A 15,464-nucleotide genomic window follows, 5' to 3' on the forward strand; every position below is an offset into this window, starting at 1 on the left:
ACCTCACTACAGCACAAATATTCTAATAGCCCAGTTTTTCCTGAAAAAAATGATGTACATTGATTGACTATAGACAACAGGGTTGATGATTTACAAGCTTTTTTAGAAAATAAAACCAGACGGAAAAGGAATTGTAAAAATGGCCTCAGGTTTCTCAGCGTTAAATATTTGTTCTTGCTAAAGATGCCTAGAGGAGGGGTGGCTCTGACTGTTTTTGCTATACTGTATAAGATGTGCTGTGTTCTAAGGTTGGCAGAAGACACTTTCCCACTGTGCTTTTGTGCTTGAGGAACTGTGTTCCTATATTTGCAAATATAAATAAATTCTCAAAGACCAAACTTTGGTTTCTTTCTCAAATAGTCTTTATTTGTTTTATCTTGAGCTTTTGAAAAACACTCCAGCTGAAACAGAAACTTCTGCGACAAAAGTCTGGCAGCAAAGTTGCCAAAACCTTACATTATTTTTATTTTTTTTTAAACACAGATATTTTCTGTATTTTTACAGTCTGACTATTGTAGAATTAAAAGAAAAATCTTGTTAAAAACATTTCTAGAATGTTAACCCTTGTGTGGTCCTTCGGGTCCCAGTGACCCGAAGGACCACACAAGGATTATGTACTTCCCTTTACTTTGTTGAGAATTGCTCTCTAAACCCTGTTTCTTGTAAAGTAAGTAAGTAAAGTTTATTTCTAGAACACATTTAAACACAGTTTAAGCTGACCAAAATGCTGTACAAACAAGAACTAAGGTGCTGTATTAACCCTTGTTTAGAGAGCAATTCTCAACAAAGTAAACGGAAGTACATAATCCTTGTGTTGTCCTTCGGGTCACTGGGACCCGAAGGACAACACAAGGGTTAAACAAATGTATAAATCTTTATCGAAACAAGAAATATTGCAGAAATACCTTAAAATTACATAATTTAAATGAAAACTGCTGTTTTCATACGGTTTTCTTTGGTAAATTCACAAGAGTATCCAATCCATCCACAAGACCTCCCTGTAAAAGTACAGATTTCTGGATGTAAAACACACAAAAATTACGTCAGAAGACTTTCCAATACCCTCCTTTAGGCGTTTATTTTATGATTATATAATCTATTTACAGTAAATTCCTGTTTAATAATGTTTTTTTACTGTACAAAAAATGAACATAATGGGATAATACCTTGCAGAAACATTATAAGAATAGTCATTATATATAAACAATATTTGAGAGTATTTACATGCAACTCTCCAATATAGTCAATATTGACTCTTATGAATCATGAAAACTTTCGAGCCAGTTGGACAATGTACACTTGAGTTACACCCACTTCCTGTTTTGATGGAAAAACGCACAAAATGTCCTCCCCACCAAGGCCATGCCCTATATAAGTTTTTCTTTTAATAACTTTTCATCTTTAACTTTTCATGTAACTTGACATGTTACATATGTGTAGTTTCGTGAGTCTACGTTAAACGTACTGCAGGGGCTCAATTTCTTTAACTTTCTAGGGGGCGCTAGCGAGCTTTTTTTGTATGCCTATTCCCGAAATCCCTTAAAATACGTAAATTTTCACCAGACTTGATGCGACCGCCAATTTTGGTGAGTTTTTGAATATGTTAAGCCCCTCAAAAAGGCAATTCATTTGCCGGGAAAAAGAATAATAATTCCTTCAGTTTCAACAGGGCCTTCGCCGCTGTCAGCGCTCGGGCCCTAACTACTAGACGAAAAATTATATCCTGAGAAAAGTGGATTTTTAGGGGTATAGCTCCATAGAGTCCTATTCATTCTGCACTGGCCTGTGAGCGCCCCCTATATGGAACTCTGGTGGAACTGCAACCAGTTCAGAAGCCGGAAGTAACGAGAGAGTGGAACTTCTTCCCTTATTAGAAATTCTTTGATGTTACCAACCAATGCATCCTCGAGTGTCAAGAACATTTCCGGGAATCTTAACTGTTCTTGGTGAAATGCGAACTTATGTATTGGGACAGTACTTTGGCAACACGAGATGACGTTTCACAGGGACATAACAACACAAGTCAATAGAAGAACACAGATTGAGAAACGCCCCCTGTTGCCTGATTGTGTCCTACACACTGCTTCCTCCGTTTCCTCTGGCTGTTTCACAATAAACGTTTTCCCCCAGATAACCAGTGGGAGGCTTTTAATGTGAAGCAGCTGGAGGAAATGCTAGGAGAAATTCTATAAGTATCTAAAATGTAATTACAGATAGGGGTGTGGTTCGACTAAATGTTAAAACGGCCTGCCATAGCACCTAAGACCTGTTTCCTGTTTTCATCTACAGTTGTTCTGCAGAGCTTCTTCTTGTGGGTAACGTCTGACAATAACAATAACTTTAGTTTTCTATGTTGTAAGTTGACATTATTGTTTAAAGCCACATTTCAATACTGACAACAAATGTTGTATAATCTCTCTGAAAGAGTCAAACAACATTAATTGATAAGTGCAGGGTATTCATTTAGACTCTGAACATTTCTTGAGAGCTGACGGCCTTCCTCATGTCGGAGCACGTCTCCATGACTCCCTGCTACACAGCAGCAGCAGCAGCAGGCCTCCATGTAGACCACTACCTGGTGTTGTGACACAGAACGACCACTAGATGGATCACAACACAAAGGAATGATGAGACAAAGTTACCGTACTGCTGCCACGCTGAGCACCAACCACTCCTGATACATGAGAGTGAACACACGGTCGGTCATGTACAGAATAATCACTCATGATGGACGAGGACCCAACCAACAACCTCACATATGTTTTCCTTCAGGAGGAGACCCCATCTCCTCCATCTTCACCAGTTTATGAAGAGGACATCTACTGGTTTCAAGAACTTTCTGGAAGTCTCATTTTCTTGATTCTCATCTTGTTTTAACACAGAAGTTTATTTCTGAAAAAATCCCTGAAACAAAGAAATCTGGTGAACTGGTAGAAGTAGAATTATCTCACATGTGTTCCTCTTTTGAGAAATAAACTCAGTTGCCAGTTTATTAGGTACACCTGCTAAAACTAATGACGTCTAATACAACATACTACAGTAAATCAAACTAATATCAATGAGGGTAGACTAAATAACAGAAACAGGTCAGAACTATAGTAACATATCTAAAACATTCTTATTTTACACATTACATTATCACTTCTATAACAATATAAAATACTATATTGCTGCTACAAAGGCAGATGTTTAAAAAAATCTTTTTTTTATAATCTTCATTCATGTAAACTGTGTGGATGAATGAATGAATTCATCAAAACACTTTACATATAACATGAGAGCAAACAGTAGAAGTAACTCTCTTTATCTTTGATATTTTTAACTCCCCAATGTTACATATTCAATGTGTGAAAAGACCTATAGTTAATTGTAAGTATAGATTTTATTTCTTGATATTCTGATTGTCTTGTTGATGATACATATTATATCTTTTGTACGATTTGATGCAACGTTGCAGATGTTGCAGATGTGACAGATGTGCGTGACGTCTCTCTCTTTGTGTCCAATAAACGATAAACTAAACTCTTCTGGTTAAAATAAAGCTGAGGCACATTAACGTTCCAACACACATAATAAATTATTAGTTATAGCACGACCATTGCTCCATATCAACCAGACAACATCCTGGTACTTCACATGAGAGGGAGGGAACCAATCAAACCACAGAGCTGCAGTAAGAGGCGGAGCCACACTGGAAAGAGGAGAGCTCCAACGTCCCACTCCAGAAATGAAAGTTAAGTTAGTCAGAGAGTCAGCCACGCTGCAGTCGAGACAAGACTCTGTTTCTCTCAAAGTGACTTCATCAGGTCTTCCTCAACAACACAGCAGAGTCTGCCAAACACTGGGGAGTACAGCTGGTCACATTTACACTTTCTACAACCAGGATTAACACTAAACTTCACCTCTACTCAGGAAGGAAGTTCCTCTCTTTTAATTACTAGTGAAATGTGTAACAATATAACTCTGGCTGTTTGTCTGCAGGCCCACTATACAGTAGACCACTTTAACAGCTTTAAACAGTCTCTCTGTGTCAGGTCTCAGGACTTCAGGAACTGGTTACTGATCGCCTCCTACACACTACTTCCTCTCTGGCTGTTTCACAATAAAAGCTTTCCACCAGAGAACCGGTGGAAGTTTTTTTTAATGTGAAGCAGCTGGAGGAAATGTAGAGTAAGCAGATCTTTATTAGAATAAATCTGGTTTACACAACAGGATGTGGACATATCCTGTGCTGTTTTATCAGAGTAGCGCTTCAGCTTGCCGCCCCACTTTAATGGGCATGTTTGTGCACAGCTCGATGAAAGTTGAAACACTTCTGTCAGGGCTGGCCGAGTGCTGAGGCAGGAAAAGGATTCTGGACCCAGTGCACAACACGATAGGGCAGATGCAGGTGTAGAATTCATTATAACAGAAAATAATCCAGTTTTATGTGAGTCTTTAAGAATCCAAACAAGGTAAAAATCCCAAAAGTAGTAACTGGACTCCACTATGGCATCAAAAGGTCCAAACCAAAGGGATACGTAGAAAACAGGAACAAGCAGGTACCCTCAACAACAATGATGACATGACAAGGACTGAACAGAACAGAGGGCATTAAACACAGGGCCAAACGAGCAGGGAGGGGGGCAACAGGTGAAACGTATTAGGGATGAATCAGACTCAAACAGGAAACAAAGCTAAACCAAGCACTACAAAATAATACAGGAAGTAAACCAAGCCAAACATACAAGATGAGTTCAGGATAAACAGAACAAATAGGGAAACAGGAATCAATCGAAACACAGAGCAAGAGTTAACAAAATAAAACAGGAAATATAACCGAAACCCACAACCCTAACTTCACCATCATGTGATTTACTTAAAGGTATAGTGGAGGATTATCCCGAAATTTTAGAAAAGAACCCTCTCCACTTTTTGAAAAAATGCACATGCGCAGCACTCTGCCTGCTCCCGAGAGGGAACGCCTATTAAACGTGTGCACGAGAGTGCTCTGTTTACAAGTTGCTGTCGGCATGGCTCATACAAGCTACTTTCCCAAAGAAGATTTGCACTTTTTCACAAATGGAGATGTTTACTGTGTCTGCGCGGTGCGTGACTTGTGCCAGGGCTAGCATCGCTAATCATAGCGTACATCAACTTTTACTAGCAGTGATTTTAAACGGATTTCTCCAAATAGCCAAACTTTACCTGTAGAGTAGAAACTTGGCGACTGAGGCATCAGTGGAGAGCCCAGCCTGTGCTTTTAGCGCACGCCAGCGTGTGAAACATTATCCCAAAAACACTCCGGTCTTGTTTCTTTCTTCAGAGGCCTTTCTCTTCTTGTCATACAATTCCTAGACACTTTTTCTCTTGCGACCCTCAGACAGTTTGAAAAAACACGGTGAGAACGGCGAGCTTCAATGAATGGCTGAAACCGTAGCTCACTACCTATGCTCACCACACATATACACCTGAAAGTATTCATGCGCAGAAAGCGAAAACTACCCTAGGGACGAGCACGTATGACGGCCTTACGTAAACATAGCACCAGAATGATTGACAACTAGGAGGACCAATAGTCTTGATGATCCACCCGGAAAAGGAAAATCCTCCACAATACCTTTAAGACAACAGTCATCACACTTGTTTCTCTTTACACAAACAATGAGGAGCTCAACGGTCCCTGTCACTAAAAGATATTGTTTTTGTAGAGATTATTATTTTTTACATTTCTGAGGAACTTGGGATGCTTAAAACTTGCAATACATGTCAGAAGTGCAGTTCTGCAGTGTTTGAGGTCGGGCTTGGCCAGCGGGCTCCATAGCGCTCCCAAGCACACGCCAGGGTTGGGATGAAATCAGGGCTTTAAATTAACTTTTTTGATCACCAGCCAACACGGCTAGTAGATTTTTAAAGTTCCCAGCCAATCAGATTTTCCACCAGCCAAGCTCCTCTGGTTTAGCTCGTAATCGATACCATGCACGCTAGGCACGTAGCCAACGGTGGTATGACTCTACATGACAAAGTGTTCATGGGAAATGTAGGATTAGAGCTACAAGCAGTGTTGCCAGATAAAGATTACGTTTCTAAGCCAAAGACACACAAAACCGGCCAAATGTCTTGGCGCAAAACAGACCAATCTGGAAAAATGTTGATTCAAAAAGACGCAGGTGAAAAACAGGACTTGCTGTGTCTCTATGATCCTGTCCAGTCCTATTCATGGTAGCCTACTCGTGGACATTGCGCCGTCATCACGTGCTCTAGTAGGGGGCCAGCCTTGATAATCCTGCATAGGGGTCTGGTGTTGGCTCGTTAGGCCACAGCATATAAGAGATGAGAGGACTGACAAAATCAGGAGTAGTCTACGTGCACCACAACAACAAAAACACTGGTGAATGTGGACCATAACACAGGAGTTTTTTTTTTTTATAGTTCTTAAAGATAAAAAAAATAAATAAAAAGGAAACTTGTTTTGGGGCTGAATAATAATTAGTACTATTAATTAATTACTCTGGGCTGAGATTTTCTAGGAACCTTACCAAAAAGGCTCAGGATGATGATGTTGGTATAATATGAAAACGGCTGGTGGATTTAAGACACAAAATAATAATTTATTGAATTAATCAAATATGAACATATGTGTCAGTGGCTTGTTGATCTTTACATTGTTATTTAATTTCCTATCCTGGGCTGGGACTCACATTCATACAGTTTCATATTAGACTTTAACTTATCATTACACTTACAATAACGAGCGTAGCTGTCCTCAATTTAGGTCATCCTGTAGGTCTCATCTGCGTTTTTTCCTGCATCCACCGTGTGTGATTGTGTGTGTGTGTGTGTGTGTGTGTTTGTGTGTGCGCGCGTCAGTCGCGGTGGAAACAGAGCAACAGCCCCGCCCGCTGCAGAGAGCCAGCAGGATGGAAACAGCTTTCAGCTTTCATTCAGCTTTTTCGTTCCAGCGTACATTGATGTTAAAATGTGAACAGGTTGGCAGGACGGTCTGAAATGTTGTGCACGGTCTTTCGCTGGACGTTTTGTTGGTAAATGTGAGATGTTTGAGTCACACGTCTCGTCTTCATAACAGAAACAAGGAAATTAATTTGACCAGTTTTCCCTCCAGCTTAGTCAGTGGCTGCACGTGGGATTGCTGGGATTGTGCGAGTAATAAAAATGCGATAGGGAGCCCCGGCTGTCAATCAATCTCTTCCAGTGATGCGGGCCCCTGATTGGACCAGGCCCGTAAGCAACCGCATACCTTGCTTACCGATAGTTACGCGTCTGAATCACTCAATTCTCATTGGCTACCTGCCAATGTGGCAGGTAGATTGACAGTTACCCGCCAATTGCAAAATTCACCCGCGTTTGATGGGTGGTCGGGTGTTAATTCCATATCCAGAAAAGGTCTTTAGGATGCACACAAACTTATAATATTTGACATCCATATTCAAATAATTAATTATTCAGATTTGATGTCACAATTGGGCTTTGGCTGCAGCATGTTGGCTCTACAGCGCTCCCAATTACTTTCAGCCTTTGAACACATTTTTGACACCCTTAATTCATTGTTGACACCCCTACACGAAAACTCACATAATTCAACAAAAGCATCAAAACCTGTGAACGTTGCGAGAATATTCAGCTGCGGGTTCATGCTTTAATAGTGAGCTTCATAGCTTCCACCTAATGTATGAAGGGAATAAAACTTCTCTCGTATTCACGGTTTTATTTACCTACATTGCTCACATCATTTCGGACATGTTTCCAAATTGCTCTCATTAGCTTTGTGCGGTTTTCATTTATTTTAAGCAAACATTTTCGACTTCCTCCTAGAGGGGTTATTGGATTTGTTTTGTATTTTATTTGTATAACCCTCCGAATAATGTGACGCAGATTTGCAAAGGATTAGTCGATAATTTGAACTATGATGTCATAAGTCATGTGACAACATGTGACAACATGTGGAACTGTTAGAAAGTCCTCTTTGGAGATTCAACGCATCCATCTGAAATTGGGTCAGCAGAATCTCAAGACCTTCACAGTGCCAAATTGGGAAGCTTCTGTGTTACTTTGGAATGAAATAATGTGTCGGGCAATTTGCATATTTCACCATAACACAGGAAGCTGTTAACTTGACTTTATGCTGTCCAGTTTGCCCCAAATTGCTGAAGACATCTACACACCTATATTAAGTCAAATTTATAGCGCTACCTACTGACAACAGAAAGTTAGTCGTATGTGACACTAGATTAGATTAAATCATTAGATTTACATGAAATTTACATGGTGTGGTCTACATATGATACACAGCAACATGACGTTTCATTAGTGTGTGTTCTCTAGCGCCACATAGTGGACAAAGGAAGTGGTACAAAATGTACAATACCTCATTTTTAGTGCCACACGTAGGAAATAATGTCTAATTCATGCACACAGTGTTTGATGATCCTGTAAAATGCAAGAGCCATGTTGACCGGCTCTCCATCAGTATCCCCTACAGGAATGGGCAAGGGCTCGTTTATGACTGCTTGCAACATTAAATAAACTGTATTTTTAATGTTTTCTTTTCATTCACACTATGTGTAGACATGGCTGCTGTGAGCGTTCTGCAATCTGAAGATCAGTTTCTGTGCTCCATCTGTCTGGATGTGTTCACTGATCCTGTCAGCACACCATGTGGTCACAACTTCTGTAAAAACTGCATTACTGAACACTGGAATACTAATGACCAGTACCTGTGTCCCCTGTGTAAGGAGGGTTTTACCACAAGACCTGATTTAAGAGTCAACACTTTCATCTCTGAGATGGTTGCTCAGTTCAGACAGTCAGCTCAACAGAAAGCCGGCAGCAGCAGCTCAGAGCAACAAGTGTCCAAACCAGGAGAAGTTCCCTGTGACGTCTGCACTGGAACCAAACTGAAGGCCCTGAAGGCCCTGAAGTCCTGCCTGGTGTGTCTGGTCTCCTACTGTGAGACTCACCTGGAGCCTCATCTGACAACATCAGGTCTGAAAAGACATCAGCTGATCGACCCTGTGGAGAACCTGGAAGGCAGGATGTGTACAGAGCACGATAAACCTCTGGAGCTGTTCTGTAAGACCGACCAGACATGTGTCTGCATGCTCTGCACTGTTTTAGACCACAAGATGCATGATGTTGTTCCTCTGAAAGAAGGATATGAAGGAAAGAAGGTCGAGCTGGGGAAGATGGGGGCGGAAATTCAGCAGATGATCCAGAAGAGACGACTGAAGATTCAGGAGATCAAACACTCAGTCGAACTCAGTGAGGAAGATGCAGACAGAGAGATAGCAGAAGGTGTTCAGGTCTTCACTTCTCTGAAGGAGTCTGTTGAGAGAGGCCTGAATGAGCTCATCAACACGATCAAAGAGAAGCAGAAAACAACAGAAAAACAGGCCGAAGCTTTCATCAAAGAGCTGGAACAGGAAATCTCTGAGCTGATGAAGAGAAGCACTGAGGTGGAGCAGGTCTCACGCTCTGAAGACCACCTCCATCTTCTCCAGAGTGTCCAGTCCCTAAACATCCAAAAACCTCCTCCCACCAAGGACTGGACAGAGGTCAGCGTCCGTCCATCATCATCTGAGGGGACTGTGGTGAAAGCTGTGGTTCAGCTGGAGGAGACACTCAGTAAAGAGACGAAGAAGCTGCTCGCTGAGTCCGAGCTGAAGAGGGTCCAGCAGTATGCAGTGGATGTGACTCTTGATCCTGATACAGCACATCCTGATCTCATCCTGTCTGATGATGGGAAACAAGTGAATCTTGGTGATGGGAGGAAGAATCTCCCAGACAACCCAGAGAGATTTTCTAAGTGTCATTGTGTTTTAGGAAAACAGAGTTTCTCTTCAGGCAGATTTTACTTTGAGGTTCAAGTTAAAGGAAAGACTGATTGGGATTTAGGAGTGGCCAGAGAGTCGATCAACAGGAAGGGAAGCCTCACAGCGAGCCCTCAGAAAGGTTACTGGATTATAGTGTTGAGAAAAATAAATGAGTACTACGCTCTATCTGACCCTCCAGTCCTTCTCTCTCTGAAGTCTCCTCCTCAGAAGGTGGGGGTGTTTGTGGATTATGAGGAGGGTCTGGTCTCCTTTTATGACGTAGATGCTGCAGCTCTTATCTCCTCCTTTACTGGCTGCTCCTTCACTGAGAAACTCTTCCCATACTTCTGTCCTGGTCTTAATGAAGGTGGTAAAAACTCTGCCCCTCTGATCATCTCTCCTGTCAGAGTAAAATAATGAGTAAACTAATCACTTATTTTCATTCTTTTTTTAAATAATAATTTTTTATATATATACATACATACAAACACAAATATACACATATATATATATATATACACACATATATATATATATACATATATATATACACATATATATATATACACACATATATATATATATACACATATATATATATACACACATATATATATACATATACACACATATATATACATATATATATATATATATATATATATATAACTTATTTTCTACAGAATCTGTTTCCTGTGGTGACTGATTTACACTTTATTCCATTTATTATAATATGGTTAAATGTGCAGCAATTCTTTGCAAATTAAAGCAAACTTCATCTTGACATATTTGGTGTCTTTAGAAACTGATTTCTTCTGGATTGGATGATTGAAGTTTGTAGAAACAAGACATATTGGCAATTTAACAATTTATTCATTTCACAAACAGGAGCCTGAGTAGCTTGTGGAAGAACCATACACAGCCACAACAGCCTGGCACCTCCTCCTCATGCTGGTCACCAGCCTTGCACCTCCTCCTCATGCTGGTCACCAGCCTGGCACCTCCTCCTCATGCTGGTCACCAGCCTGGCCCCTCCTCCTCATGCTGGTCACCAGCCTGGCACCTCCTCCTCATGCTGGTCACCAGCCTGCCCCCTCCTCCTCATGCTGGTCACCAGCCTGGCACCTCCTCCTCATGCTGGTCACCAGCCTTGCACCTCCTCCTCATGCTGGTCACCAGCCTTGCACCTCCTCCTCATGCTGGTCACCAGCCTGGCCCCTCCTCCTCATGCTGGTCACCAGCCTGGCCCCTCCTCCTCATGCTGGTCACACACTGCTGTGGGATGGCATCCCATTCTTCAACCAGCATTTGTCGCAAGTCAGCCAACGTGGTTTTGTTGGTCATTCTGGCACGAACAGCACGCCCAAGCTGATCCCACAAGTGTTGAATGGGGTTGAGGTCAGGACTGCTGGCAGGCCATCCATCCTCTCCCCTCCCACATCCTGGAGGTAGTCTCTGATAAGCCCCGCCCTGTGGGGGCGAGCGTTGTCATCTTGGAGGATAGAGTTCGGTCCCAGACTGTGGAGAAATGAGATTGCCACTGGTTGCAGAATCTCATGTCTAAATCAGGCACCTGATTGGCAGCACCTGGGGGTAACAGAAGCTCAAAACAAGTGTCAACAGCAAAATAACCCGTTTGGAATTGGCAGAGAAGATTTGGCAAATTTTTCATGGGCGCAACCCACATACTCAGCGTATTTGTTTGTTAATGCTATAAAATTTAATAAAACCTCCAAATTTAACGAAAGTAGTGGGCTGATCATTTATTTTACTTGTGAGGAGCGTTGTGTGGAACCATCCGCGTTATGTTTTGGTTGAAAGAAACCCAAAATGTTCTGATGAAGAAATGTTTGAAAAAGCAAATCAAATCTGACCCGAGGACAACACAAGGGTTGAAAAGTTTAAAAAAAAAGTTCATATTCAGAAACAGTTTAAACTGTGAATCACTCAACACCCTTCTCTGACCTTATTGGTCAAAATCACTCATCATTTCTGCAAAAAAAAAACATGTAAAAAATGCAAAAGAAAAGCTCATAAGCGGCCGGAAAACCGGCAAACATCAGTAAAAGTGAAAACTAAAAATATACAAAATCATTGTAAAAAGTGACAAAAAACTTGGAAACAAACCCGACAAAGGATGCGAAAAGTGACAAATGTCGGAAAAAAAGAAACTATAATTTTGACCCAGAAAAAACTAAAGTTGCACCTTGCGTGGTCGACAGGAAGACAGCAAAACGAGGGTTAAAAATCCACCGTTAAAAACGTTGTGGAAAAGCACCAAAAAAAGTAAATTTTCTAAAATTGTTTAAACTTTGATTCACTCAACATCCTCTAATCTGATTGGTCGAAATCGCTCATCATTATTTCTTCAAAAAACATCGTCACAAACAAGTCAACAGATGAAAGCCAATTTTATTGATCAATAAACATAAATAGGACACATGTTTGTCTGTACATCCAACCTGGAACCCAACGTAGAAATACATGTCCTCACGGCAATAACTTAAAAGCAGGAAAATGGACCAATGAGACGCTTAGAATGAGACGCTGAGTCATGTTTCAGGTGCTATTTACACACACACACACGCTGAGTCATGTTTCAGGTGCCATTTACACACACACACACACACACACACACACACACACACACACACACACACACACACACACACACACACACACACACACACACACACACAATGCTATTAACACACAACACAATGTTTCAGGTGCTATTTACACACACACACACACACACACACAGACGCTGAGTCATGTTTCAGGTGCTATTTACACACATCATTATTATTATTATTACGTTACACATGTTCCCGTGTCTCTGCTGGCCGACGCGGCGCTCCACGTTCTCCGATAACTTCCGCAACGATTGTTAAAAAACTAAGAAAAGCAAAAAGCAGCGTCTGATTATTAAAAACCTTTTAGTTACATTTTACAACAGCGTCGTCACGGCTACCGACACGTTCAGTATCAAATACTTCAGTCGCCGAGTTTTACAAAAATATCACACACAGACTTCTCTTTAAGGAGCGTCTCCGTCTCCCACGGCAGCGAGGCGTCAGTGAACGCAGCAGCTCTCAGCCTTCAGCTTCTTCAGCCCCCCGAAACTAACGCCACCTCTGACCTTTGACCTCTGACCTTTGGGACGCGAGCGTGTTCCTGTCTTTTGTTCTGCAGCGTCGAGCCTTAACCTTTGTGTCATTTTCAAAGTGTCTGTATCAAAAATATGGGTTTCTTTTTAACCAAATCGCCCAAAAATAACACGGCTAGTTCCGTACACGAAAAGGGCTGTAATTATACATCGACGTACGTTCCTCTGATCTGAACTAGTAGCTGAAATAATTCATAATTTCTGGGATCCTTTTTTTAAACATAAAACCATCCGTGAAATTGCGTTCGCTAAACCCACCAGACTCCATGTAAATAATCAGTACTTTAAGCATCCTAAACCCACCAGACTCCATGTAAATAATCAGTACTTTAAGCATCCTAAACCCACCAGACTCCATGTAAATAATCAGTACTTTAAGCATCCTAAACCCACCAGACTCCATGTAAATAATCAGTACTTTAAGCATCCTAAACCCACCAGACTCCATGTAAATAATCAGTACTTTCAGAATCCTAAACCCACCAGACTCCATGTAAATAATCAGTACTTTAAGCATCCTAAACCCACCAGACTACATGTAAATAATCAGTACTTTAAGCATCCTAAACCCACCAGACTACATGTAAATAATCAGTACTTTCAGAATCCTAAACCCCCCACTCTCCATGTAAATAAATCTTAAAAACACACTTCATTCAAAGTGAAACTAAACTAAATAAAACTATGAAAAGCTGTTGTTGGGTCGTCTTTCCACTTTAACCAACCATCACAACTCTAGTTTTGGTTGAAATAAACACAGTTTACTGATTTACATGGTGAGGATATGTTGGCTCTATACACGCTAAAACATGTGTCAAACTCGAGGCCTGCGGGCCAAATCCGGCCCCTCGCAGATTTTGATCTGGCCCGCGTATCCATTTAGTTTCACAATACATTTTGGCCCACCTAGTTTTTGTAGCTTTTTCAATGTTTTGCCACTTTTTCTGACGTTTTTGGGGCTTTTTCTGGTGTTTTTTCCAATGTTTCTGTTCCTTTTTAAATCTTCTTTTTTCTTTGATGGCTAAGTTACTTTTTTGGGGCTTTATGGGGACCAAGCTGTAAGTGAGAAGACTATACGAGACACACAATAATCCAGTAAAAGATCCTTGATGAAATAAAAGCATGTGAATAAACTAAACATGTCCGGCCGTTGAGTTTGACACCTCTGCGCTAAAAGGATAGTTTATTTACATGGAGTCTGGTGGGTTTAGAGCTAGCGACCTCAGAGCTGTTTCTGGTTAAACAGAAAGGTCTTAAAGAGGTTTTTAAAGGTCTATCTCTGTAGGGATCCATCCATAATGTTGTCAGACACTTAGAATAATAATGTGAGTCTGTCAGCAGCAACAACAGAACTTTTAGTGGAGGTAAATACTAGGGGTGGGAATCAACAAAAAAATCTCAGCAGATTTTAATATGAATTAGTTCCATTGACCGTGACATCAGAAGATGTAACAGAATAATTTATACTTTATGCTTCATAAAACAGAAACAGACCGGGTCCATGTGTACCACGGTTGAAGACGACACAAGGGTTAAACCTGGCGAGGAAAAGCCTCCGTCGCTTCACGGAGAAGAGTCTGAAGAGTTTGATTCTTACAACCTCAGAAAGAGAGATCATCATCGAGGCGTCAGCAACGGTCCGCGTAACGCTCATCAGTTCAATGTTCTCATCAGTTCAATGTTCTCATCAGTTCAATGTTCTCAGCACAAACAAAACAGAAAAATAGGTTTCAAATATCCAATTTTTCATTTTTTTCCACCTTGACAAATAAAAAATCGGATCTTTAAACAGTTTTTCCAATTTTCTGTTTTTTATTCAGAGGATCAGAAATTGAGAAAATTACAAAACTGCGTCTGAGCTCCAATTATTCATAATACTGCCGTGGTGTTCTCTCCCTCTAGTTTGCAGAATATGCAGCTCATTAACTGCATATGGACCAAAAACAAATAATTGTAAATGATAGACTTTGGGGTCAGAGGTGCAACTGATGGTTTTGAGTGGGGGGGGGGGGGGGGGCCTAGCTAGGCAGAACGAGGGAGAGAACACCATGGCAGTATTATTAATAATTGGAGCTCAGACACAATTTTGTAATTTTCTAAATTTCTGATCCTCTGAATAAAAATATAGAAAATTGGAAAAAATCCCAATTTTTTATTTATCAAGGTGGGAAAAAAATGAAAAACTGGATATCTGAACCCATTGTTCTGTTTTTCCAACGGTCCCTTTGTGCTGAGAGCACTGAACTGATGAGCGTCACACCGACCAACAACGGACTCAGAATCCAAACCGTGAAGCCAAAAAAGTCACCACGTACCGATCTCACCAAACGGACTTATGTGACCCAGTCCTTCCAGAAAAACGTTAATGAGTTTTTTTGTGATTGTTGCGAGCAAAACTCCTTGATTATGCGGCACGTTTTCTTAAAAAATGCGATGGAATATGCTCTATATGGTATTTATGCAATTTTATGCGATGAAATTGCGCT

At 40.9% G+C, this 15,464-nt stretch overlaps 1 protein-coding gene across 1 annotated transcript; it reads left to right on the top strand.

Annotated features, from left to right (window-relative positions):
* The first annotated feature begins 8,558 nt into the window (after positions 1–8,558).
* Positions 8,559–10,226, top strand: LOC120555395 (E3 ubiquitin-protein ligase TRIM39-like). Its single transcript, XM_039794067.1, has one exon. The coding sequence runs from the start codon at positions 8,568–8,570 to the stop codon at positions 10,224–10,226; it is 1,659 nt and encodes a 552-aa protein (XP_039650001.1). The 5' UTR covers positions 8,559–8,567.
* The last annotated feature ends 5,238 nt before the right edge of the window (positions 10,227–15,464 follow it).

Source organism: Perca fluviatilis, chromosome 1 (genome assembly GCF_010015445.1).
Source record: "Perca fluviatilis chromosome 1, GENO_Pfluv_1.0, whole genome shotgun sequence".
NCBI classification, from domain to species: Eukaryota; Metazoa; Chordata; class Actinopteri; order Perciformes; family Percidae; genus Perca; species Perca fluviatilis.

What these genes read in the sequence shown, in the direction of transcription:
- LOC120555395 (XM_039794067.1), top strand. Translation starts at nt 8,568, where the DNA reads ATGGCTGCTGTGAGCGTTCTGCAATCTGAAGATCAGTTTCTGTGCTCC.